This window comes from Lissotriton helveticus, chromosome 7, assembly GCF_964261635.1.
Source record: "Lissotriton helveticus chromosome 7, aLisHel1.1, whole genome shotgun sequence".
Taxonomy (NCBI): domain Eukaryota; kingdom Metazoa; phylum Chordata; class Amphibia; order Caudata; family Salamandridae; genus Lissotriton; species Lissotriton helveticus.
In genome coordinates this window covers 143,431,248-143,458,727 of record NC_136068.1, presented here as the reverse complement: position 1 = coordinate 143,458,727, position 27,480 = coordinate 143,431,248, and the positions used below count along the sequence as shown (strand labels likewise).

At 47.9% G+C, this 27,480-nt stretch overlaps 1 protein-coding gene across 12 annotated transcripts in view; it reads right to left on the bottom strand.

Moving 5' to 3' along the window:
* DNMT3B (DNA methyltransferase 3 beta) overlaps positions 1-27,480 on the bottom strand; it is a 791,643-nt gene that overhangs the window by 129,263 nt on the left and 634,900 nt on the right. For all 12 annotated transcript variants that reach the window (XM_078651794.1, XM_078651798.1, XM_078651793.1 and 9 more), the window contains one exon: positions 25,405-25,495. In XM_078651794.1, the coding sequence (XP_078507920.1) occupies positions 25,405-25,495 (91 nt within the window). The remainder of the gene's footprint in view (positions 1-25,404; positions 25,496-27,480) is intronic.

The window sequence follows — 27,480 nt, the reverse complement described above, 5'->3', positions numbered from 1 at the left end:
TGACTTTCTGTACGATTATGCGTAGGTTCGGATCCCGTCGCTGGCCACCAATGTTAGACGGGGACCCTGAGGGTCGGCCGGATACCGAGGGAGAGATCCCCGGGGGGGGGGGGGGGGGGGACCGTCTCCGGCGATCGTACAGACAAGTTACCTCCCTCCCCACAAACAGGCACCACACCAAGTCGAGTTCAAGGCTTTATATAAGGTTCTTAAGGCAAGGATATCAGCGATACAGGATATCTTGGACCCGGGGGTCCTCTCACTTCTAGTCTCTGTAGGGAAAGGGGGTAGCGGGACAGTCTTGGTACCGGATCGGTACAGGTAGGGGTAAAAAGGCGAGCTCACAATCCTCGAGCTGGAGTGTCTGTGGATCGGGCCGCGGCAGCGCCAGCAGGCCAAGGTGATAGTCTCATAAAGCAGAGGGCCGCGGCAGCGCCAGCCGGCCAAGACGATGGTTTCACGAGGCAGAGGGCCGCGGCAGCGCCAGCAGGCCAAGACGATGGTTTCACGAGGCAGAGGGCCGCGGCAGCGCCAGCAGGCCAAGACGATGGTTTCACGAGGCAGAGGGCCGCGGCAGCGCCAGCAGGCCAAGACGATGGTTTCACGAGGCAGAGGGCCGCGGCAGCGCCAGCAGGCCAAGTCGATGGTTTCACGGGGCAGAGGGCCGCGGCAGCGCCAGCAGGCCAAGTCGATGGTTTCACGGGGCAGAGGGCCGCGGCAGCGCCAGCAGGCCAAGTCGATGGTTTCACGGGGCAGAGGGCCGCGGCAGCGCCAGCAGGCCAAGTCACGGATGAGTTCTTCTCGGGTCTCTCGACTCCAGGATACAACTGCCTTCCTGGTCTGGTCCTGCCCCAGTTATAGGTCTGGTCCCCTTTGATGTCCGGACCCTCGCGCCTGGGGGCCGGGAGGTCCGGGATGAGGGAGTCCAGACACCCAGCAGGGGGGTGGAGCCAGCGCCCAGGCGGCCTGGGGTGATCGACACCTGGCGGAGGAGAGCCGTTGACGATTCCTTCTCCCATTGACTCGCCAAGTGGTCACTCTGCCTCCTGGGAGGATGGTGGGGCCTCGATGTCGGGGCCGGCCGGGCCCGGGGTTAGGGTCGAGTTGAGGCCACGCGGCCTCGTGCTGCAGTGCCCCAAGATGGCGGCCGGGTCGATGTCGTGGGGTAGATGGTGACCCGGGCCAGCTGGGTCCGGAGCTGGTGTCTTGTAGTGGAGGGATTGCAGGGTACTTCGGGTGGTCGTTGGTGGACTCTGGCTGGGGATGCAGGGAGAGCCAGGGTCCTGGTCCCATTGCGGGGAGGGGGGACAGCTCGAACATGCGGCCTGTCCAACAATACTGGTTTAGGGGTCTGAGGGACCCGTCCTTCTTCGGGATTAAGAAGTACAGGGAGTACACTCCTGTGCCTTCTTCCTCCACCGGCACGAGATCGATTGCCCCTTTTTGCAGCATGACGAGTACCTCCTGCTGCAATAAGTGCAAATGCTCTGTGGACATAGGACGGTGTTTTGGTGGCAAGTTGGGTGGAGTGGATGTTAACTCCAGACAATAACCGTACTGGATAAGTTTTCTGACCCACCTGTCTGTGGTGATGGATTTCCAGACCGGTAGGAACTGCTGGAGTCTCCCCCTGACAGGTGTTGTATGGTCGGGGGCAGTGACAGGGCGTCACTGTTTGTTGGGGGCGGAGGAGCGGGAGTTGTTGTTTCCACGACCTCTGCCCTTGGTGCTGTTGCCCCGAGAGCCGCCTCTACTCTGCTTGGTGTAAGAGGACTGCTCCCCACCTTTAGTGTATTGCGTTTGCTGGGACATCCGGCCTCTGGAAACACCTCTATTGCTTGAGCGACAAAAAGTATTGCCCCGAAACTGTTGGGACTGGAGAGCCCCCATGGTCTTTGCAGTTTCGGTATCCTTCTTTATTTTTTCCAGGGTGGTATCCACCTCAGGACCAAATAATCTATCAGGGTTTACAGGCTGATGGTGGTTTGTATCTCCGGCTTGAACCCGGAGATTCTGAGCCAGGCCTGACGTCGCAACATGACACTAGTGTTAATGGCCCTTGCTGCGGTGTCCGCCACATTTAATAGAAGCGTTGGAGATGAGCTTCCCTTCTTGAATGAGCATCTCCGCTGCCTCTTTATACTGATCTGGTAGATGTTGTAACATGGTCTCTAGTGTATCATAGTGTTCCCTGTCATATCTGGCCAAGAGTGCCTGAGTGTTTGAAATACGCCAGATATTGGCCGCTTGAGCCGCCACCCTCTTCCTTGATGCTTCTAGCACTTTAGATTCCTTGTCAGGGGGAGGAGCATCACCAGTGGTCTGTGAATTTGCCCTCTTCCGGGCATTAGAAACAACCAGAGAGTCCTATGGCAACTGGCCCTTGATGTAGGTAGGGTCGCCAGGTGCCGGCTTATACTTTTTTTCAATCCTAGGGTTGATAACACTGGCACGTGTGGGTTCTTTAAAAATGTCTGCAGCATGTTTTAGAACCCCTTTTAACATTGGGAGAGTTTTGACAGTCGTTTCTGCTGTGGAAAAGGTATCAAAGAGGAAGTCCACTTCAATAGGGTCAGCATGCAGCTGGACGTCGTGGTTTTTAGCCGCCCTCTCAATTAGAGCATTAAATGCTGCAGAATCCTCAGTAGGAGAGGTTTTGACATTGTACACCTGAGTGTCCAGGGCAGTTTGCTGATCCCCTGTGTCCCCTGCATCTGCCCAAGAGTCCTGGTGATCCTCAGGATCAGTGTTGGCAGGGAAGTTATACTCCTCATCATCACCTTCCCCAGTCTCCACATCTGAATAAGTGGGTGAGGGTGTAGCAACTGTTCGAGTACGTGGAGCAATTGGCTCAACCAGAACCGGGGAATCCGTAGAAGGCTTTTTGCGCTTCAAAGGAATTGTGCAGGACTCCATAGGCTGTCCCGCCTTGATCTTTCTCTTGTAGAGGGTAAGTTTACCGGTGTCGGCGTCGATAAAGTGTTCCGACTGCTCCTCCATCAGGGGTTGTCGATGCTTCGAGCTCCCAAGTGGCTGAGAAGGCTTCGACCCCGCAGACACCTGCATGGGCGCCTCGTCGACCGGCTTTGGTGCGAACGCCTTCGGTGCCACCTTCGGCGGTAACGTGAACAGGTGTGGCGCCGAGGACTTTGGCGTTTTGGCAACTTGCTTCGGGGTGGAAGCATCCTTCGGATCGACCGCAGAAGCCTTGTTCCTGATGCGTTGCAATGAGTCCGACACCTGCTTTTTGAAGGATGCGGACGGTTTCGTCGACCTCGGTCCACCAGCGTGTGCAGACTCGAGCGTCGATGTCTTGGCTTTCTCCGGCCGATGCGCGGGATCAGCCCTCTTAGGTGTGCCGTGTTCTTCAACTGTGTCGACGGCCTTCGGCGCCGACGGCTTCGACAATTGGTTTCGGCGCCCCAGTCTTCGGCTCGACGCCCTTGAGCGATTTGGGCTCGACGCCCTTGACCGACTTCGGCTCGACGCCCTTGGTCGACTTCACCGGGTCAACAGCCTTCTTCGGCTTCGGCTGCCCCGACATGTCGGAAGACGAGGAGGCGGCCAGAGGGACAGACGTCTTCTGTTTCGAGGGCGTCTCCATCACTTTCGTTTTCGTCGACACCGAAGCTTTCACTTTCGGTTTCGGTTTGACCAACGGCGGCTCCGTAGAAGTGTCCGTAGCCGGGCCCGTAGGCGAGGCCGTGGATCTGGGTGTAAGGTCTTGGGTAAGGCCATGTGGCGATCCCTCGACCTGAGCCTTAGTTATTGTTCGAACGGGGCATAGCTCGTCGCCTGAGCTATCTTCCGTGGCCCCATAGGCCTCATTGTCGTCTCCTACCTCGTCGACGACTTCTTCTGTATCAAGCACTTCGACGTCTGCGTCGTAGTTGTAGTCGATCTCCTCCGCTGGAGTTGAAATCGGCTCTTGATCTTCTGGCTCGTCTGCTTCTTCCCTCTCGAAGATGTCCACCGGTGCCGGGGCCGACTGCTGGGCCTCCAGGCGCACCACGCGCCGAAGTCGAATCGTCTTCTTGGATCGAAAACGGGAACAAGCCATACAGTTGGCTTCATCGTGATCCGGCGAGAGGCACTTGTTGCACACCGGGTGGACGTCGATGTGGGGATACTTCGATCCGCACACGGGACATTTCTTGAACGGGCTCCGTTCCATGATGTCGTCTAAAGTCTGGTTGCGTTGACTGGGCCTCGAGCACCGAAGAGCCACGCGACTCCTCTGGATGTCCGACTCGGGAACTGAGCCGGAACAGAGCTGGGCACCGAACGCAAGACAATACCGACGGTATAGGAAAAGGCTTCGGGCCTTAAGAAAAGTCTATATCGATTCCGAACTGGAGATATTGAATATACATTCGAACCCAATGGCGGAAAAAAACAATCTGGGGATGGAGTCGATGCCCATGCGCACTGTAGTCCAGGGGAGGAGCCACCTATCTCGTGATACTTCGAAGACTCTTCCAGGACAACAATGTGCAATCATCCGGACCCAACACTAGGCGGCGATCTATGCTATAGATATGAATTCAGCAGCCCACATGCCTCGAACTCTGTGTTCAGAGGACCAGCCCAGGCAGATCAACACCCTCAATAACAGTATGGAGTAAGGTCCCACATTGTATAAGATACACCCGAAGGGTCTCCAAATCTGCAGGGAAATTCCCTATATTAGCCCCTTTTTGACTATAGTCCTCACGTTAAGCATTATGGAGGTCTTTGATTAACAATGTTATGAGGAGGAGGAAGTTACATACCTGCCTATTGATAATATTTGTCTGGTTATGGACTCCTCCATCCTCAAGGCGGTTTCAATGGTGGTGGAGTCCTTGGAGAGGAAAATTACACAACTTCAGGCCCAGTGTCTGCAACCCCTGGATTCAAGGGAAGACCAGTCGGGGGCACAGAACCCCCTACCTCCAGGGCAGCCCTACACCTCCGCCCTAGACCCCAAAAGGAAGGGCGTAGAGGACGCAGGAGTGGATATTGATGTGTTTGCCCGTCTAAAAATGGCTTTTATGGACATCCAGCCCCCGCCCCAACACCTAATCGCCCCTCAGATGATCTGGCGGGACACTCAGGTTTCCCCGATACTCTACCCCCAGACCTCTGATGGCGATGGTGACTCAGGCAGGCCATGGCGCCCGGCGAAGTTAGACCAACCCTCAGAACCTGACGCAGGCAGTGATATGCTAAACCCTGATGACCTACTTCACCCTCGGTCAGCGGAATTGGTTCCGGCTCCTAAAGTGGCAGCGTACATGGCATCCAGGCTTCATAAACCCCTCGATAAGGAGTTTAGAAGTTGCCTAAGAGCAGAATGTCTGAGACCAACCTTAGATGGAAAAGTTGCCTCACCCCTGAGGTGGAGTCTAAGATGGCCACGTTCCTGGCCAAATTTATTAGGGACCCTAAGAAGGTCATTGATCGTTCCGGGAGGGCGTGCCAGGATAAACTCCTGGACGCGGCAGGCCCCTTAGCAAAAAATCTTAGATATGACGGAAGACGCCAAAGCCTTGGGTACGCTTATCTCCCCAGAGACTCTCTCCAGCTGGGCCCAGAGGGCAGTTATTTTCCTGGGAAATGCCATTGTAGCAATTTCCACAGAACCCTGCACCTCTTTGTTGATTAAAATTGACCCTACGCTATGGGAGCTAGCCACCTCGGAGGCTGGGCCGGTAGCGGAAGGCAATCTTTTTGGGGACCCTTTCGTCAGTGAGTTAGGAAAATTTGTCAATACATTCAACTCCCTTGACAAAGCCCAAGCCTCTATAAAACGTATGTTACCCTGCGTGTTTTTGGCACAGCCGGTCGTGTCAGGGGGCGATCGACCGGCCGTCCCTACAACCAAGCCTCCTTCAAGTCCGCAGAATCCCATAGAGGACAATGGCAGGACCCCAACAAGTTTGGCAACTTCTACCCTACCAGGTCGCATCCACGCCCCAGAGGTGGTAGAGGAAGACGAAAAGGAACCTACAATAACCAACGAGGTAAGAGTTCAGAGATAGGAAGATGTGGTGATAGGAGGCAGATTGCAATGTTTTTTCCACAATTGGGCCTCTTTAAACTCAGATTCTTGGGTGTTGCAGACAGTGCATGGTTTCCAAATAGAGTGTTTCGAATACCCCGCCCGGTTAGCTCACCCAAGACTGCTCTCATTCTCGAGAGGAACAGAGGGAGTTGATAGACAGGGAAGCCTCCGACTACTTGCAGAAAAAGGCTATCGTAGCCTCGACCCTCCACCCGGTGGGTTTCCTCAGCAACATCTTTTTAGTAGAGAAGCGGGATGGGGGCGATTGGCCTGTAATAAATCTCAAGGAATTCAACGAGTGGCTCGTTTATTGTCACTTCAAGATGGAGGGTATCCACCTCCTCAGATACCTTCTCCAAAGACAGGACTGGATGTTCCGCCTGGACCTTAAGGATGCGTATCAAACGATCCAGATATTCCCACCTCACAGGCGTTTTCTTCAGTGTCATTGGAACTCACAGATATTCGAATTTACATCCCTTCCTTTTGGTCTATCCTCCGCTCCGTGGTGTTTCACTAAAGTGATGAAAACGGTGGTGGAGCACCTCAGATCGGAGGGAGTCGTGATGATTGTTTATCTGGACAATATCCTTATAATGAGTCAGTGTCACCAACACTTGATGACCCAATTACAGCAGACAGTAAACTTGTTGGAGTCCCTAGGTTTTGTGATCAACAATTCCAAGTCAGATCTCAATCCCTCTCAGAAGATGCAATACTTGGGTTTCTTGGTGGACTCAGTCGAGGCAACTCTAAGCCTTCCGTCTCGCAAGCTGGCAAAAACCAGGCACAAACTGAGACGAACTCTAGCCAAATCCATGATATCTCTTCGCCAACTCGCAAGAGTAGTGGGCCTGCTATTGTCTTCCATTCAGGCCATATTCCTGGGTCCCCTGCATTACAGGGCCCTTCAGCATCTCAAAAGCTCTCATCTTCGCAAGGGCCTTACTTACTCCCAGCTCGGTCCCCTACCGGAGGAGGCTAAAACAGAGCTGCTATGGTATGGTGGATCGACCACATGGAAGCATGGAACGGTTGGGCGATTTTCGGATCACAACCGGACCTAGTGATGGAGTCCGATGCAAGTGGTTCAGGCTGGGGTGCCGGGTGCGGGGCTATTTCTATCGGAGGAAAATGGTGCTCCATGGAACAAGGCCTTCACATAAATTGTTTGGAGCTGATGGTAGTAGTGAAATGCTGGACAAAGAACAGGGCCCAGTGTTGTGTCCTTCTCAAAATGGACAATGTGGCAGCGATACGTTATATCAACCACTTAGAGGAGACGAGGTCCAGAGCCTTACCGGACCTTGCACGGGATCTCTAGATATACTGCCTATCCAGCCACATTTCACTTTTGGAGAACACCTTCTGGGAACTTCCAATTAGGTTGCGGATTGGTGCTCCAGCCACTGGAAGGATACCAGCCTATGGAAGCTACATCTGGGGGTATTCAGGGAACTTCAATCCCTATGGGGCCCCTTCTCGATAGATCTTTTTGCCTACCGGCTGGATACCCAGTTGCAGAGGTACTACAGCTGGCGCCTGGACCCAGAAGCCTTGGCGGCGGATGCGTTCCTGCACAACTGGAGTGTGGGACAGGGTTACGCCTTTCTCCCTTTCGCGATTATAATGAGGGTGTCCACCCAGGTGAGAAGACAACAAGCGGATCTGGTGATCATCTCTCCAATTTGGAGGTCGCAAGCTAGGTTTCCAGTTCTGATGGAACTTTTTTTAACATTCTGTTTATTGTTTTCAAGTAACAAACAAGTACATTTCACTATGTCTGCATAATACAATTAGTCATGGGTCCGTCTCTTTCGGCACATATATTTAAATTCACCTCTCAGCATGTTACATGCATCAAACAACATCATCGTTAACATCACTATAGTTGCAGGTTGAGAGTTCCATCCCTCCTTACATATTATACATATCTGAAATATCCTATCTTCCTTCGTCCTTGAAGTAGAGTTCCGCACAAGTCCAACATTTTGCCATTGTACTGTTCTGAGGTTAACACCTGCGTTTTCCCGCTATCTACTTCTATACATACACCATACTGTACTTCCTCCGTCTACCCATTTCCATGCCCATCTCAATCTCTTGTGCGGCTGGTGCTCACTTTTAAGGTTAATCTCCCGCGTTTTTAAGCAGGTAGCACGTTAGCGGGGCCCATATATCATTAGGTCTAGATGACACTGGCAATAGATCTGCATATGTGGCAAGTTTGTCCTGACATGTTACTAGGTCATCCATCCATGCATTAAATTTAGGCGCCCGTCCCCTTCCCCATCTGCAGGCCACCCGTCTCTTGGCTAAGAGAAGTGCCAAGGCAATGAATCTCCTATGTTCTGCTCTTACAGGCTTAACATATCCTAATAGCGCCAAAAGGTGGTCTGGATTCAACGGTGTAGCTATCATTTTTTGCAGTGCTCCAAACACTTGACTCCAATAGTCTTTAACACTCGGGCATTCCCACACTAAATGTAGGAAATCAGCTCCTGCTGTTCGACACCTAACACAGTTGTCCTCCTCTCTCAGCTTAAACCTGTACATCTTGGCTGGTGTGTAGTATAATCTGTGTAAAAACTTGTAATGAATAATTCTGAGTCTACTACTCGCTGATAGTCTTTCTGTTTGCAGGGAGCAGGTTTCCCATTGTTCATCTGTCAGAGGTCTCCCCAGTTCTTCCCCCCATTTCGCCCTTGAGTGCGCAGCAGGTCTCTGTTTCTGTGTATGTACTGCTTTGTATATCAGGGACACTATTCTCATGGGTTTGGTCATACCCAATATGAGCTGTAGCGGTGTTAGTACCTCCGGTTCCTCAGGGAACTTCAGGGTTAGTGTTTTTATACTCTGTGGTAATCTTATATATAAAAAGATATCTAGCGGAGTCTGATGCTCCACTGGTTACATATGGTCAAGGGCACGAAATTTGCTTTCGTGGTACATGTCTCCCCAAGTGGTTCTGATGGAACTTTCTTGGGATTTTCCAATCTGTCTACCCCAGTTTTGATATCTCCTCAGAGATCCACAGGGGAACGCCCATCACCTACTCCTCTCAGGCAGCCTTCAACTGATGGCCTGGCGGGTTACAGGCAACATTAGAAGGTGCCGGGCCTTTCGGAGGACGATGCCTCGTTACTCGCAAAATCTTGGGCAGAGAGCACTAACAAGAGATACCGCTCCACTTGGTCTAGATGGGGGAGTTGGTGTCTTCGACAACAGGCTGATCTGATGGGGGCAGAGGGTGTCTATGTCCTTAACTTCTTAGCCTCCCTGGCAAAAGAGGGCCTGGCCTACAGGTCAATCAACACTTTCCGATCAGCTATATCAGCGGGCCATATGCCTGTGGACGGTCACCCAACCCGGGAACACCCACTAGTGTGCAAATTATTGAAAGGTATCGGGCTCTCTACACCCCGCGGAGCCTCGGTATTCTACCCTTTGGGGTCTTAAATCTGATCCGATCATGGCCATCGAATGAATATCTCTCCATGAAACAGATGTCGGCGAAACTGGCGATCCTTCTTTGTTTAATATCCTGTCGCAGGTTTTCAGATGTGCGGGCTTTGGACCTAACGAGTCGAGTATTCACTGCGGAGGGAGTTACCTTTCATATCTTCAGAATAACCAAATGTAATTCAAAGTCAGTGTCTTATCCCGCTTTCCCGGATGTCCCAAAATTATGTGTGGTCAAGGCACTAAAGGACTATGAAGTGGCGACAATAGATATATGTCCTCAGGGCGTCAGACAATTGTTTATAGCTCTTACTAAACAACACGAGCGGCTTCCTCCCCTATGATTGTATGATGGGTTGACTGGGTTATGCAAGAAGCAGGGATAGACACCTCTCATTTCAGGGCTCATTCTGTTCGAGGTGCAATGGCATCGAAATCTTTTTCTTTGGAGGCACGGTTGGAGGATATCCTTAATACCACAGAGTGGTCCTCAGACTCCTGTATATAGGAAAGGTGACCCATTATTTGTTAGGTCTGGGAGGAGGGGGAAAAAAACCAAGAGAATATAGTTACAGGAACAATCTCCCACCTGACCTCTATTGCTTTAACCAAGGGCTTACTACAGCTCTAAACTTGGGGCATACTCAAATATTATTCTCCACACACCAACTTTGATATTTATTCTTTCATTTTTTATTAAGTTTTATCTTTTTGTTATTTTTACATTTTTCAAAAGCACATTGATCAAATCTGAAAGTTAATTTCATCGACATTTCATTTTGTGCACCAATTGCAATACCATTTCAATTTTATGTTCAAACTATGCAAACTGTTGCTATACAGATTAAATACACACAGAAAAGCAACAACAATAATCCCCTGCACTCATACCACATTCAAATATTCCACAACAATATCACTAGCATACTAACACTAGCATACTACTCCCCAGACCAACGCTGCATGCACAGATGGATAAAGAGCGAGGTGGGAGGGTGGCGAAATGTGAGTGTGGGGTGTCACACTCTCTGGCCGACGTATGTTTCATGGACAATCGACAAAATCAGTGGTCTCCATCTTCATCAGGACCTTAAGATTTACGTATAAATGTCTGTGACGGGTAAGAAGTTTGGGGGATCAGGGTCTTCTGGAGTTTGGTGTCTTCTATATGGTCTCTACCGCTATATAATGACATAGGTGTGAGTCTCAACAAGTTTCTCTCACTGCCAGGATTGATATTTTAAAAGTCTTGTATGGAGCGTGTAAAATGTGTCTTCCCTCCCATATGTTTGACCTCGAGGATCCCGGCTCTTACTTTGAGGTCTTGTGCTGATCTAGCGCTCCTCTTGAACAAAAAGCGTACTGTCTTTCCCATTGGTTTCTCAAATATGTAGAGGGTTATCTTCCATTACCCCTCTAATGGGCGCTCTGTTGCCATCCAGTTCTGACACTCCTTCAAGTGTCCTCAGACTCCACCTTTAAGAGATTCTATTTCAAGCCAGTGTCATCACTGGCCTCTCTGGTGGTGAATAAGCTTTAAACTAGCCAAATCCGAAGCTTCCGGTCCTGACAATGAATGAAACATTTCCTAGCTATCATAAAGGAAAGTTTCAGTTCTATTAAGGACGAGGAGGCGAGGATTAGCCCACCTGGTTGAGGAGCCCTCCCAGAACAGCTTTGTACGCATGGAGAGTAAATCCTTTACGATTTCTTTTGGATTGTTGCTACAACATGGTGGTTTTCGGAGTCTGTGCTGGTTGTAAAGTCACTGTTGTTGAGGATGTTCAGGTTGTTCCATATTCCGGAACCTACGTTCGGACGCCAGTAAACAAGAGTGACTCGAAGACTTGCAAGCTGCGGTCGCACGAAGAAAGTGGACGGTAGAGCGTCCTCAAGGCAAGGTCATTGATGATCCTGGCTCAGGATTGGAGAATGCTTTTGTTGGACTTTTTCTCTCTCCATTTTTCCCTGGGCAGCATGGGAAATTTAGTTTTGTTTATGTTCCTGGTTAATGATGGCTGCTTGAATGAATAAAGTGGAGAAAGAACAGCCTAAACCTCGCCTCAGTGTCCTTAAAAGAATTGAAACTTCCCTTTACGATAGCTAGGAAATTTTTTCATTCTTCAGGGTGGCTGCTCTCGGTTGCCATCCATAACTCAGTACCAACCAGGTAGTGGTGGGTAAAGGCAGCAGCCTTACTGAACATGCCATACTACAAGACTTAACCTAAAACTAAAGCAGAGCTACCAACCTTATGATCATTTTCACTGTGTGATCACACAGAGAAGGTGTCGTGGCCTTGGCAAGTGGGCATGGGCACCATAATAGGATCTTTGGATTCCCTTCACTGCCTAAACAGTCCCAATGAGCTACCCCATCCCCTTAAAGCAAGAATGAACTGATCTGGAGCCACATCCCAAATCCTGGGGATGTTTAACATGGAGCACCACAGTGCAAAGCATTCATACCTGAGCTGGAAACCTATTCTATGAAAGGGTTTCCAGGTAACTTTGTGTTAGTGGTGGGTGGAAAGACTGCAAGACCCACTACTTCCCTGAAAAAACTGAAAATGGAAGAAGGACCCAAGGAGAAAGTAACATTTGTAGACTTCAAATTCAGTGTCTATCTTGAAAGTATCATCGTACATCATCATTACATTGATTCAACGTAAAATTAAATAATCCACTATATTATGTTGCTAAGCATGCTGAACAGATGCGGATACTTGATATTTAATTGCTTTGATGTGAACAGAATCCAAGATCAGAAATGTCAGATTCTCCAATGAGGATGTAAGGTTTGTGAAGCTGCTAGGAATAGCAGCTTTGCTGGCAGGGAGGAGCACAGCGCTTATGTGCACCCACAGCTACCCTGGCAAGGTGCTATGAGCTGTTTATTTCTATCACGGAACACTTAAGCTCAATCTTGGCTGCATTGGAAAGGCTTGGGAATCAGTATTGATGCAGACAGTTTATTTTGCAGATCATCAGCAGACAGCGGAAATGGCTGTCACAAGACTGTGCTACTAAGTTCACATCACCAATAAATGGACTTGCAAATGCTGCCTGTTATTGCCTGCCAAGCAGCTCGATGACCTGCAGATGATGCACAGCACCTAACGGAACGGACTCTTTGTGTCAGTAAAAGTTCACACTTCCTCTGTGGACGTTAAAATAAAAAAGGCAAAATGTTACTCACAATGACTGACAACTGAACCACCCTATGACACTCCTGTGTAAATTCAATATGTGAATAACACCACAACTGACCAATTAGTGAAGGTGCTGACCCAAAGCTCCTCTATATGACCAATAACTGGACAGCTCTGTCACAAAGCCCTTCTATGTGCATGTAGGAATATGCTACTTACCAGTATGCATCTGTTCTTGGCATGTAGGGCTGCTGATATTCATATCTGTGCATAGATCGCCGCCTAGTGTTGGGTCCGGATGATTGCACATTGTTGTCCTGGAAGAGTGTTCGAAGTATCACGAGATAGGTGGCTCCTCCCTTGGACTACAGTGCGCATGGGCATCCTCTCCATCCCCAGATTATTTTTCGCCATTGTGGCAGAGATGGAGTATAGTACAGTAAGAGATGTCCATGCAAAGAGTGAATGCTGCAGCTGCGACAGGCACGGGGAGGCGGGTGGGCGATATGAATATCAGCAGCCCTACATGCCAAGAACAGATGCATACTGGTAAGTAGCATATTCCGTTCGAGGCACGTGGGCTGCTGAATTCATATCTGTGCATAGAATGTATAGCAGTATCTCCCTTAGCGGTGGCTACCTGTGTTAGCTGCAGCAGTTTGGAAAAGAGTTTTGAGAACAGCCTGTCCTACAGCAGCTTGCTGTTTTGAATGTACATCTACACAATAGTGTTTTGTAAATGTATGTGTGGTTGACCATGTGGCTGCTCTGCAAATTTCGTGTAAAGGAATATTTCCTAGGAAAGCCATGGATGCCCCTAGCTTACGTGTGGAATGCGCTCTAGGGGGGACTGTTAAGGTGCGTTTTGCCTTTATATAACATATTTGTATGCACTTAACTATCCATCTGGCTATGCCTGATTTTGAGATAGGGTTACCCTTGTGTTGTGGTGAGAAGGCAACAAACAATTGTTTTGTCTTGCGAAATGTTTTTGTTCTGTCTATGTAATATAGCAGAGCTCTTTTGACATCAAGGGTATGCAAGGCCCTTTCAGCTACTGTTTGTGGGTTCTGAAAGAACACTGGCAGCTCAATAGTTTGGTTTAAATGGAAATGGGATACCACCTTTGGCATGAACTTAGGGTTTGTTCTGAGAACTACTCTATTTGCATGTACCTGAATGAATGGCTCTTGAATAGTTAGGACTTGCAGCTCACTAACTCTTCGAAGCGAAGTAATGGCAATAAGGAAAGCCACTTTCCAAGTAAGAAATTGTAGTTCGCATGAGTGCAGTGGTTCAAAGGGTGGTCCCATTAGTCTGGTTAAAACAACGTTTAGATTCCAGACTGGTGATGGTGGGTGTCTTGGAGGAATTACGCGTTTAAGTCCTTCCATAAACGCTTTAATTGCTGGCACCCTGACTAGTGAAAGGTGTTGCCTGTTTTGCAAATATGCTGCTAACGCAGCTAGATGTATTCTGATGGACGAGAAAGCTAAATTGCACCGTTGGAGGTGCAATAGGTAGCAAATGATGTTTTGAGTGGAAGCATCAGGCGGGTTAATGTCATTGGTATTACAGTAAATGACGAAACGTTTCCACTTTGCTGCATAGCATGCTCTGGTAGTGGGTTTCCTTGCCTCTTTGATAATATTCATGCAGTCTGGGGGCAAGTTGAGGTATCCAAATTCTAGGATTTCAGGAGCCAGATCGCTAGGTTCAGCTGTTGGGGATCTGGGTGTTAGATTTCGCCATGGTTCTGCGTTAAAAGACTGGGTGTTAGTTGTAGTCTTTGATGAGGCACCACTGACAGTTCTAGGAACGTTGTGTACCATGGTTGTCTAGCCCAAGTGGGAGCAACTAGGATTAGCGTCAGCGAAGGTTGGCGCATTTTGCGTGCCACCAGCGGTATTAGTGGAGCTGGGGGGAAAAGCGTACGCAAATTTGCCTGACCAGTTCATCCATATCGCATTGCCTTGCGACTGCGGATGTGGGAACCTGGCGGCAAAGTACTGGCATTTTACGTTTTCGCTTGTGGCAAACAGATCTATTTCCGGGTGTCCCCACTTCCGGAAAAATGGTTGGAGCACTTTGGGGTGAATTTCCCATTCGTGCATCTGTTGGCTGTGCCTGCTTAAGAGGTCCGCTACTTGGTTGTCCTTGCCTGGGAGGTGTTCTGCCATGAGAAAGATGTTCCTCTGAATGGCCCATTTCCACATTGCTTGAGCTAGGTGCGACAGCTGTGGTGAGTGTGTTCCTCCCTGTTTCAGAATGTAATACATAGCTGCCATGTTGTCCGTCCGGATCAACACAGCTTTGTTGCGTAAGTGTTTCGTAAAAGCTTTTAGGGCTAGAAAGATGGCCATCAATTCTAGGAGATTGATATGCATTTTCTTTTGCTGTACAGTCCAGAGTCCCTGCACTGTGTAGTGTAGGACATGGGCTCCCCATCCTAGTAGGGATGCGTCCGCTGTTAACACTATTGGTGGGACAGGCTCTTGGAACAGTCGACCTTTGAAAAGGTTTTGTGGATTCCACCAATGCAGAGAGTTGTATGCACGACTGGTCACCAGCACTAGGTCTTTTAGTTGCCCGTGAGCCTGGTTCCACTGCCTTGCTAGGCATTCTTGTAGCGGACGCATATGTAGTCTTGCGTGAGGGACTATGAATATGCACGAGGCCATCATGCCTATTAGCTGCATAAACACTCAAGCTGGTAGTGAGTGTTGGGGTCTGAACTTTTGTATTAGCGTCTGCATTCCCTGGACCCGTGCTGTGTTGGGATATGCTTTGGCTGACAGTGTATCTATTGTCGCTCCCAGGTACTGTAGGACGTGGGAGGGTTGTAGGTGTGACTTTGGGTAGTTTAGTGAAAATCCTAAACTGTGCAGTAGGTGTATGGTCTTTGACATGTTGTCGGCACATTGCTGGGCTGTTGGCGCGTGTATTAGCCAGTCGTCCAGATAAGGGTACACGTGTATGTGTTGCCTTCTGAGATGTGCCGCCACTGTAGCTAGACATTTGGTGAACACTCTTGGAGCTGTTGTCACCCCAAAGGGCAGGACTTTGAATTGGTAGTGTTGCCCTTGAATGGTGAACCTCAAATACTTTCTGTGAGCAGGGTGTATTGGTATATGAAAGTATGCATCTTTGAGGTCTAAAGTTGCTAGGAAGTCTCCCTGTTGAAGCAATGGTAAGACTTGCTGGAGAGTGAGCATGTGAAAATGCTCTGACAGAATGTAGAGGTTGAGGGGCCTGAGGTCTAATATTGGTCTGAGAGACCCGTCCTTCTTTGGAATTAGGAAGTATAGGGAGTATACTCCTGTTCCCTGATGTTGCAGTGGGACTGGTTCTATGGCCCCCTTTTGTAGCATGCTGATGACCTCTTGCTGAAGTAAGGGTATATGTTCCTGTGACATAGGACGGTGCACGGGTGGTATGTTGGGTGGAGTTGAGGTGAGCTCTAGGCAATAGCCATGTTGGATAATTTGCCTGACCCACTTGTCTGTGGTGATATTTAACCAGACTTGTTGAAATTGTTGTATTCTTCCCCCGACTGGTGTTATGTGGTCTGGGGGGAGTGTCAGGAAGTCACTGCTTTGTGTTAGTGGAGGATCTATTTGCAATGCCTCCACGACCTCTGCCTTTGGTATTGTTTCCTCTATAACCGCCCAGGCCTGTATTTTTGTTATACGTGGATTGTGTGTTAGTTTTGTAGTTGGAGGATTGCTGTGATGTTCCTCGCGCTCCTCCTCTATAATTGGAGCCACGAAAGGAGCCCCGGTGTTGTTGGGACTGGAGTGCTCCCATAGATTTTGCAGTTTCTGCATCCTTTTTCATTTTGTCCAGAATTGAATCAACTGCTGTCCCAAATAAAAAGTCTGGGTTAATTGGCTGATTAAGAATTGTAGATTGGACCTCATTCTTAAAGCCTGATATGCGAAGCCATGCGTGTCGCCTTATTAGCAAGCTGGTACTGATGGATCTGGCAGCTGTGTCTGCCGCGTCTAGTGCACACTTAATGGATGCATTGGTGATGAGCTTTCCCTCATGTATAAGTTCATCTGCCTGCTGTTTGTAGGGATCAGGTAAGTGTTGGAGGATTTCTTCCAAACTGTCATAGTGCGCCCTATCATATCTGGCCAGCAAGGCCTGTGTATTGGCTATTCTCCAGGAGTTTGCTGCCTGAGCCGCCACTCTTTTGCCTGATGCCTCAAATATCTTAGATTCCTTGTCTGGAGGTGCAGCCTCACCAGTAGTCTGTGAGTTTGCACGCTTACGTGCGTTTGATACCACTAAGGAATCTAGGGGTAGCTGTCCTTTGATGTATGTAGGATCTATAGGTGCAGCTCTGTGTTTTTTCTCAATTCTTGGGTTTATGACCCGAGCCCTAGCAGTGTCCTTAAAAATGTCACCTGTGTGTTTTAACACTCCTTTTAGCATTGGGAGTGTTTTAACATGTCTTTCAGATGTTGTGAGTGTATCAAAGAGGAAATCTTCCTCAATAGCATCAGAGTGCACATCTACATTGTGGTAGGTTGCTGCTCTATCTAACAGAGAATTAAATGCAACTGTATCCTCTGTGGGTGATGGCTTAGTAGGGTATACTGCAGGGTCTGTGATGGTTAGAGTCACTTCATTGTCTGGTTCCCCTCCTGTACCCCATGGCTGTGTGTCTGGGTTTGTATTTGGGTTTTGTGGATACCCAAAACCTACATCTCCGTCCTGATCTTCATCAGGATTGTAGTCAGAGCGTGTTGGTGAGGTTGGGGTATAAGGAGTAGTAGGCATAGCAGGAGTGATAGGTTCAAAGAGGATAGGAGAGGTAGCACAGTCCCTCTTTTTCTTTAAGGGGATTTTGGCAATGTCTTCTGTTGGTAGAGACCTTTTCTTTTTAGTATACACAGTCACTTTACCAGTTATTGGATCAATGTAGATTTTTGACTGGTTCTCTGCAGAGGGATCTGGGTGAAGAAGCTCCTCTTCAACAGTTCTTGGTTTTGGGGTTACAACCTTTGGTTTTTGTTTCTTTGGGTCGATGGTTTTTGGTACCGCGACCGTTTTAGGTGGTTGTATCGCCTTCGGTTGTTTTTCAACGGGTTTTGTTGGTTGAACGACCTTTGCTGGCTTCACAACTGTTTTCGAACCGAGCGGTGTCGTCGGTTCGAGAGACCCTTTATGTTGTTTTGGAGCCTGCTGTTTCGGTTTGACGCCGTCTTTCGGTTCAGTGGATTTCGGCTCAACCGTTTTCCTTTCGTCCACCTTCGGTTTCGGTTGGACGGTAGTTTTGGGCGTGGGCCTTGTTTTGTCGTCGACTGGTTTGTTCCCCTTGTCGATACCCGAGGCTGATTTGCTCGATTCGACGTGCTTTTTTGGGGGTCGATTTGACGTGCTTTTGTTTTTGCGTCGATTCGACGTGTTTTGCCTTTGAGGTCGACTCGACGGCCTTTTGTTTGGAACTCGACTCGACGGCCTTTTGTTTGGAGCTCGACTCGACTGCTTTTGTCTTCGATGTCGACTCGATGGGTTTTGATTTCGAGGGTACTGTGGCCTTCGGGTCGACGCCTTTAGGCTTCGATACCTTCGGGTCGACGTAATTTGGTCCGAAGACTGTATTGTCGACAAGTTTCGGTTTTGATGGAACCGATGTTGTGTGACGTGTCTCAGAGGGCTCTTTCGATAAGTTCTTAGCCGGGCGGTATGGCGGAGCTGTAGAAAGAGGTTGTTGGTCTCGGCTAAGGCCTGCTGGCGATTCCTTGACCTGAGTCTATGATAGAGGTGTAGTGCCTATATGGGGCGGCGTACTCACGGTTCGCCCCTCGCCGTCATCGGAGTCGTCTTCAACTGCTACGATGTCTTGATCATATTCTTCGAGATCGACGATTAGTTCTCCCTCTTCGGGGAAATATTCGGAGCCGGGCTCCAAGTATTGTCCGTCGTCTCGGTCTGAGTCGTCGGCGCTTGCTAGATCGTCTTCGTCCCCGAAGATGTTATCGGGCTCCAGCGCCGATCGTTGCATTTCTTGCCTCGCCGCCCGTCTATTCCGAATAGTCTTTTTTGATCGGAATTGGGCACAGGCCAGGCAACTATCTTCGTTGTGATCTGGAGATAGGCATTTGTTGCACACTGGATGTTTGTCTGTGTGCGGAAACTTTGAGTTGCACTGAGGGCAGAACTTGAATGGACTTCGTTCCATCGACGGTCGGTCCACGTGGTGTCGAGAAGGCCTCACGGCCCGATTCGACGACTGGAGTGCAACCGAGTTATAAAAAGTGTATCGGCACCGAGCGCTTAACAATACCGACGTTATCCGAAGGCCTTTTGGCCTTTTGAGAAGTTTTTTTGATTCCGAACTTGGAGAGTAGGAAAGTACATCCGAACCCAATGGCGGAGAAAAACAATCTGGGGATGGAGAGGATGCCCATGCGCACTGTAGTCCAAGGGAGGAGCCACCTATCTCGTGATACTTCGAACACTCTTCCAGGACAACAATGTGCAATCATCCGGACCCAACACTAGGCGGCGATCTATGAACAGATATGAATTCAGCAGCCCGCATGCCTCGAACATATTATTATTTCATATATTTTTGAAGAAAACATGCAGCTGTCGAGATAATTAAAGGATGTCTCTGGGCCAGACCTAAAATGTACAGTTGACATATACACTGACAATCATGCCTATGACAGAAGGGTTCTTTTGAAAACAGAAAAGAAGGAGATAGTTTCAACTAGGTGGGCACTACTAAATTAAATGACAAAAGTTAAGATAAACAGAAATGATTGAGTGCACTCAATCTGACAGAAAAGTAACAGCAAAACGATGAAAAGCAGCTTGAAATCTGTAAAAAGCAAGATACTTTGGCCCTCTGTGCATAACCACTAGATTAGATAGACTAACGGAAAGAAAAAGAGAAAAGTAGTTTTCTGAATGTGAGCAACTGGAGGATCCAATCATCCACTTAGAAGGACGGTAAAGAAGCTATGCTCTAAGAGAGAGACAAACATGAGAGGAAGGAAAGCTATTGAGTAAGAAGCCCAGATATGAGAGTGACAAGAAAACTAGCCAATGGTTAGCCATGGGCTAACTCTAAGCACACTTTAAGTTTTAGTGTGGTCCTCAAGAGGTCTTTTGACCTAAAAAACACATTTGTGAAAACTTGCATATGGGCAACAGGTGGAAGGGTATGTCGACTTTATGCAAAGCCATTCTTCCCGACTGGCATTTTGCCGCATGCACTGCAGTGCCTAATTTCACCATGCTGCAGATGTAGGTGGTGAAATGCCCTTAGGCATGGTGTGAAGGGAAGTGGGGGCACAATGAGACAGCCCCATAAAACAAGCATTTGCAATGCAATAAGTCTCGCATTTGCGAGAGTTTGTGCTATTGGCATTACAATACCTTTTATTTGTGTTGGTTTTTAAAACAAAATAAAAGGCATTGTCATTTACAATGTCAATAGCTTAAACTCTCGCAAATGCGAGACCTATTGCATTGCAAATGCTTGTTGTAAATGGTGGGCACTGTGGGCATTTATGGCAATGTATCCCTAGCACTTGAGGTATTCCATTTGCAAATAAAGCCAGCAGACTGAAACGTGGGGTCAAGTGTATCCATCCTCCTCCAGACTTAACTGAAAAATGTCTACACAATGAGACATCGTGATGCTAACTGTAATCTGGTGGTGTTTTACTTTTTACACCCTGTAAAATATCTCATTGTTACTTTGTTATTATCTGCTCTTCAGTGCACTCTGAAGCCCGCAATATCTTGGTCCGTGCGAAAGAAAGCATCACAATTACCACTTGCGTGATTCATCAAAACGTAATCTGACACTTCCAGGATGTCCGTTGCTTTATGCCTTCATTCGGAACTACACTTCCTGTGAAACCGCATTCCTTGCTCCTCCTGCACTCAAGGGAGTATAGACGGTCACGTAGCCTCGCTGTACTATATTTCCCATCGGGCGCGCTGCCCCGTGGGCTGGGTGATGGTGGCCTGGTATGGACACACTGTTCAAAGAGACACAGCTTCCTCTTTCATTTTGGGAGGTCATGCCCATCCATATCTGCTTCTGCTCCCGAGGGTAATAATTGAGGTGGTGCTTGAGCTGCAAGGCAAGGGTTGCAGCTATCAAGGGCACGAAGCAAGGGACCTGCACAGCGACCAGGAAGCGCAGGGATGTTGAGGGAACGAAGCAGAGGATGTTTTGGCACAGTGGAGCCAAGAGAACTCCGGGGAAGGAAGGGAGCGGGTGACAGGAGTTGAGGTGTTTGTTGACAATTGTATTTAAACACAACATGAATGATCAATGCAGTAAACAAGAAATAAACAATGAATACGAAGCATTGCCTGTGGAACATCTAGTTATTTTTATTGCATGTAGTTTATACTCAGCCCAGTAGTGGAAAATTAGGTTTGAGAGTTTGGCATTTGCTTGGGTAGTAGAAAAAATAATATGGGTGAATGTTGACCAGTGCCATCTAAAACCGATAAACACTAGTATCCAGTTACAGATATAGCTTGCATTATTTTCATTGCAGGTTTAATATAGGTAGATCGACGGTGCATCACGTGCGTCCCGCAGGAGCTGTTTGTAACTGGCTGTGTAGAGCAATGTTACATGCTCTTAGTCAGTGAAGCAACCGCTGAGGATATTGCCTAGTAAGATGCTGCTGCTTGGGGGGTGCTGTTAAAGGCAATTCAACTCAAGGGTGTGCCATTTGAGATTAAGTGGCAGCTGATGCGGAGAAGAAGCCTTTGATATTGAGGGGTTCCTATTTGAAGAATGTACAAATATGGGCTAAAATTGCACCTTTAGGTGATTTTTCATTATTTCTGTATCGGCTGGGACACCAAAATACCGGTGCTGCCATTAGAAAACCAATCAGGTGGCAATCAGCACCCTCACTTTGAAAATTGTTCCAATAACAGTGTGACCAAGGTAGTAAAATATTGCTGCTCCAGTTCTTCAACTATTGAAAACACCCATCAGCCCAAAACGATGGCAGATGGAAGGCTTAATACATATGATAGATATGACAATAATGTTGCAGGCTAGGGACTGCGTGAGCAGAAACACCAGCGCAGCCACAATTTAACCACTGCAGTGCCACAGGTGCATGTATGCTATATATGTGAAAATACACTGTGCATAAATGCTGCTATTAAATCATTCCTCTCTATGTTCCTACTGCCGGCACACATTACTTTCACAGACTATTTCTGCCGCCATTGTCCTGTGCGGAGGAGCACTTGGCGGTGTGTCATTATCAAGCATGCACCCAGGATTAGCAGCTCTGAACAACAACATATTTCCAGCATTCACCCTGTAACCCGAGCCCCATGTGTGATTTGACACATCATTCCGGGGCCCATTCCAGCGCGGCTTCACAGAGCGAGGCCTTGGTGCTGCGTGCGAGGGGTATCAAGCCAGGTTCATGTGTAATTGAAAGAATACCATCTGTGCGTGCCAAGTCGTGGCGTCTCCGCTACCTGCTCCAACGTGGGAACGCCGCCTGCTGGGATGGCCTATCGGCGTCACCCCGGACAGTATGCTGCAAAGTTCCTGGAATGAGATTGGTTTTAACACAGTTGCTAACTCGGTTCGATTGCCCTGATACGATGAAGGATTTACGTTAGCTCGAGCCTGATAAAAAGGAGTGGGAGGCGTAATGTCGGCATATCTGTCACTCCGTGTCGCGCCCTCAACAATCCGCAGGGCAGAGGTGTGCCAGTGGCGGCCGAACCTGGAAGAGGTCCCACACGACTTTGGTGTCAAGGAAACCGGGCAGGACCAAGGTAAGATTTGAAGGTGTACCACTCAAAAGCTATGACGTATATGATGTACTTTTCGAACTCCACCATTTTATATATGCGTACACTCGGCTCGCATTACCATGTCACTGTAATTGTGAACAAACAAGCTGGTGAAAGTGCAGCAGTGCGGGGGAGGGAAAGTGAAAGCGCAACGGCGCGCGCTGTGTAACGCCAGCCGGTTTCTCTGCTGAAGGGAGACAGGAGTTGGCAAGCGCGGACTTGAGATGTGCAGGTGTACGGAGTGCACATCTCCTGTGCGCGCGTGCCAACTCCTGTCTCCCTTTGGCAGAGAAAGCGGCGACTATAGGTCTCGCCAAGGCGAGACCTAACACGAGACTCGGTGCCGATGAGCAGTACTGCAGTTCCCCCTGGGCACAAGCAGGCATCCACTTCTGTCAGGGCAGCTGATCGCAGCAAAAAGACAGAAGTGGATGCCTGCTTGTACCCTGGGGGAACTGACAGCCCGACCGCAGTGGAGAACAAGCGCGCACCTCAGCAGCACGGGAGGGGGAGGGGAAATGCGCGATGTCCTTGCGACCATATGGTGCCACCAGATGGGGCCGTGCGCTCCCACAAGGAAATCTCCAGACGTGCACACGTTTGCATTGCAAGCAATGCAACGCGTGCACTTCTTTGCTGAAAAAGCGGTGCCAATGGCATTAGGTCTCTCCTATGCAGCGCATGAGCGCTGCGTAGGCGAGACCTAAAGAGCAGCAATCACCGCTAGGCAAACAGAAGCTTCGAGAGTAAGTTGGTGTTTGCCCTTACAGTGATATGCCTGCAAATCGGATGTAAGCTGCCTTTTCTTGTAGACCAACCTATATCACATGTGAAGGGAGATACAGGATTCGAGTTTGAAGTTAAAGTGGGGCACAGATGTTCATGGGAAAAGTATCTTTTTTGTTGAACATTACATTACAAATATATGAATAGTGTCTTAAAACTGAGTACAATTCAGCTTGATACAGCTTGCCATTATATATGGAAAACCTAGTAGATAATTAAGTGGCTCGCTGCAAAATAACATTATTATTTCACTGCTGTTAAGACGTTGAGTTATATTTTTCTATAATAATGCATAATCCCCTATGAACGAACTGATATTGAATTTTCATGCTTTTTAATACTCAATTGGTTTCTTAAGAAATTGAAATAAAATTAAGTTTAGACTCAGGTAAGAATGACATTAGATGAGGCTGAGGTAACGTTTAGTGAGTCAGCAGTCAGGTTGAGCCAAGACTAGAAGGACGTTCAGCAAAGGTGAGATTGATGTCATGTGATGAGGGGTGAGAACGCGAAGGCGAGGTGGGGTGCGCTTGACGGTGGGTGCTGGGTGCATGAAGTGAGAAAGGCTTGAGGTGAGAATATGGCCAGCTCATGATGAGGATTTAGATGATGAGTTGAGGTAGAAGGAAAATGTCAAGACTGAGGCAAAATGACGAGGTAGACGCCTTGTCTACATATAGTGTTAACATGGTGATGCACTGCTGTATCCCTCATTAGTGCTGCAGAGCTTTGATAAAGGGGATGGAAGATGCTTTGTTAGGGCCGTGGTTCATGTAGCTTACACCTCCCACTTGATTGTTAAAGAGTTCTTAGCTGCAGGATGAGCTATAATCAATGCAACACAAGACCTTTGTCTTCTGCTGTGACACACTCCGGGGGCTGGAGAAAGTGATGGCGAGGTACTGCGTTTTCAAAAATTTGCCTTCAAGTCTCCTGTCTCTTAAGGTATTGCCTTGTACCTAAAACTGCCTGTCTTTCCTTGCTCAAAGTAGCTGCTTGAAGAGTGAAGTTGTTCAGGGCCAGGCTCAGGTACATAGTCTGACTTGACTGACGTTAAGTAGTGCCTGTCATTGCACTCGCCAACACCCTCTCATCTCAACTTGCTGAGCCACTGTGTCCTCATAACTTTGGGATGCAGGGAGAGGATAAATAAAGTGCCAGAGATGGAGTATAGGGGGACAACTGTTCAGATTCTTTCTACATTCTTTGTTGCCAATGAGTCATGCGGACTACAGGTCTGAACCTGCAGACGTGCTCAACAAATGGCTATATTTTACTTCTCTTTTCAGGAAAGGCAGTTTGACTTAGTGCTTACCAATGCAACGTCGTAGAATGAGGTGGACTTGAAAGACCAACAGCCGTAAACTTGTTACATTCAGCAATGGGTTGTTCTTTTGTGTCCCTCTGACCGGTGATCACCTGCATGACACAGAAGTGGCAGGAGTACAGTGTGACTTGTCACATAGCTGTCTACTCCGGGAATTTCCCAGTGACTAAACCTTACCAAGAGGCACCTGCTATGAGTCCTCTTCTCTAGTGCTCACAGCTAAAAGCAGTCCATCAAAGTCCGCTAGCAACTAATGAGAGGGGACAACATTAGCACTTGAGAACCCAATGGAACTCCTGCATTTCTTTCGCTCACAAACTTTCTGAAGTCACTAGTCTGAAAAATATTTATTTATGTTTGGACAGTCAGGCTCCTTGGTCTCCAGACCCTACATACTGAACAGTTTTAAAAACTGCATGGAGCTACGCATATAAAGAGAACGAAGACAGGGATAGTCTATCAGTTTTGGTATTCATATTTAAACCCATGTTATCTCCTGGAGTTTGTGTTCAAGGAAAACTAGCTCTGTGCATCTATGACTTAAGGAGAGAGAACAAAAGGTTCTAGTAGTGCGAAAGCTTATTTGGAGCTCAGCTTATGTAAGCCTGATTCCACACATAAGCTTGGACCGCCTTTTGGGAATGAGACTTTTGCTCCATTACTCTGGTTAAAGGAGGCTATGCCTTGTGTCTGACGGACTCGAGTACCTGCAGATCCCAGGGTGCCAAGAACACTTAGATTTAGGACTCTCATGCGCTTCATTTAGCCTCCATACTCTCAATCAAACAATGTGTATTCAAAAGGAGGAGTACTCACCATAAAGACCTTTCCTGGTGGGATTGGCTCTGGAGAGTTCGTTGCAGGGACTCCCTCCGATGACCAGGTCGAAGGGACCCCATTCTTCAACCTGCAACAGTCAGAAATACGTGGTCAGGGAGTGGAATGTGTGGTCTGATTGGAGACAAGAGAATCAGGATAGGACTAGAAGGTAGGGTTTTGGAAAAGAAAGTCAAAGTGAATGGCTTTGGATCAGTGAGGAAGAACGTGAATGAGGAAAGCAGGGCTAGAGGGAGAGAGACCTAAGGCCAAGGAAGGTAAGGTACAGAGGAATTTAAGTGGGGCCAGGAGAGAACACAGGGATACTTGGAAGAATACGCGCTAGAGGGATGTATGCGAGGACAGAGAAAGGGACACAGGGCCAAAGAGATATGGGCCATCAACAAAAACATGGTGCTAGAGGTAGGAAAGTTGGCCCAAACAAGGTAGATGGGGCCAGAGGTGGGAGTGAGGGTCTAGAGCAATGACTACAGTACTAGAGGGAGGAACAAAGAAACGGAGGGAGGGCAGTGGCAGAGGGAAGAACGCAGTGCCAGAGGGAGGAAGGAAGGGTCAGGGGAAAAAAGAAAGCATTCGAAGAAGGAAAAGGTCAGAGAGAGGAAGGAAGGGTCAAAAGGAGGGAGGAAGAGTCAAAGAGAGGCAGGAAGGTTAAGTGGGAAGAATGTGAGGTCAGAGGGAGGAGAACAGTGTGACAGGGCAGGACTCGGGATCAGAAGAAAGAATGTAGACTCAAAAGGAATTGGACAGGTTAACCGAAGGAACACAGTGTCAGTGGGGGGACAGTAGGGTTAGAAGGAAGGCACAGTATAGAGACTAGAAGAGGGGCATTGTGTAGAGAAAAGGTCAATACATTTCTTAGCATTCAACATTTGTTTTACAATGTTTTGTCTGTTATAACTTCACACAGGTAGCAATCCTATGATTTATTGTTCGTTTTTTATGTGTCTCAGAATGCTGTTGTAAAAATAAAATTGCATTTGTTGTAGCCTCCCTTAGAAAATATCAAATGAAATCCAAACAGCCCCTAAACTTCCCCTTTTTCAGATCTCTGTATGGGATAAGTTGGATCTTCACAGCCTTTACACCTCCCAGAGATGGGAAGGATACGTTACTTACCTTTTTTTTGTCATTAAAACTTTATTTGGTTTGTTACAACCATAAAAGTGTACACTTTACATTTTATAAACTTTATAAAAACACATAGTATAAAACAATTATAAAAATGCAACACATGGTCATTTCCTGGAGGATAACACAGCTCCTTTTGTTGATAATCAATAACCTCCTGAATTATTAAAATCACAATAAATTAGACATATATAACCAAAACCTTCCAAACACAATACATATATTACTATTAAAATACAATCTAATTTTATATTAGGGGGTTACTTGCACCTATAACTCTGTACACTGGAGAAACACCCTAACTCTACTCATGTATTTCCCCAAGGCACAGGCTATATCCAAATTTGTCATTTCCACTAAGAGGTTGGCAGCTTGCTTCCTATTCATAATACTATATTTTTTAAATATCGGGCATAAAATCGCCTTTCGTATATCAAGAACCATCCTACAGTCTAATAAAATATGTATAATGTCACAGGGGGTACCTAACATACAAGTGCAGTTACCATCATTATTTGTCATGAGGTTTTTAATCCTATTATTTACGTAACATGGATTTATTCCCATTCTCACTTTTAGTACCTCTCGTCTTAGACAGTGATTCGGTAACCTGTCTAAATAAGGATACAGTTGATCTTCTGAAGCCCATGTTTGGGTCATATGGGACACCGAAGTTTTCTGCAGGAGGTACTCTCGATCACATGTACGGGACACGTCGTCTCCCAAAGACCGTAGTTCTTTTTTGCCTATTATGGCGTGTCCTAACTGCGTGCCTAGTTCTAATCCCAGCACTCCATATGCTTCTCTTAATGAGGCTCTTGTTTCTTTCACCCAGGATAACTCACTAGAGGCAATTTCTTCTCTACACCACTGTGAGATTTTTTTGGGGTGCTCCCCAGTTCCTAGGCGCTGCCAAAAACGTATTAG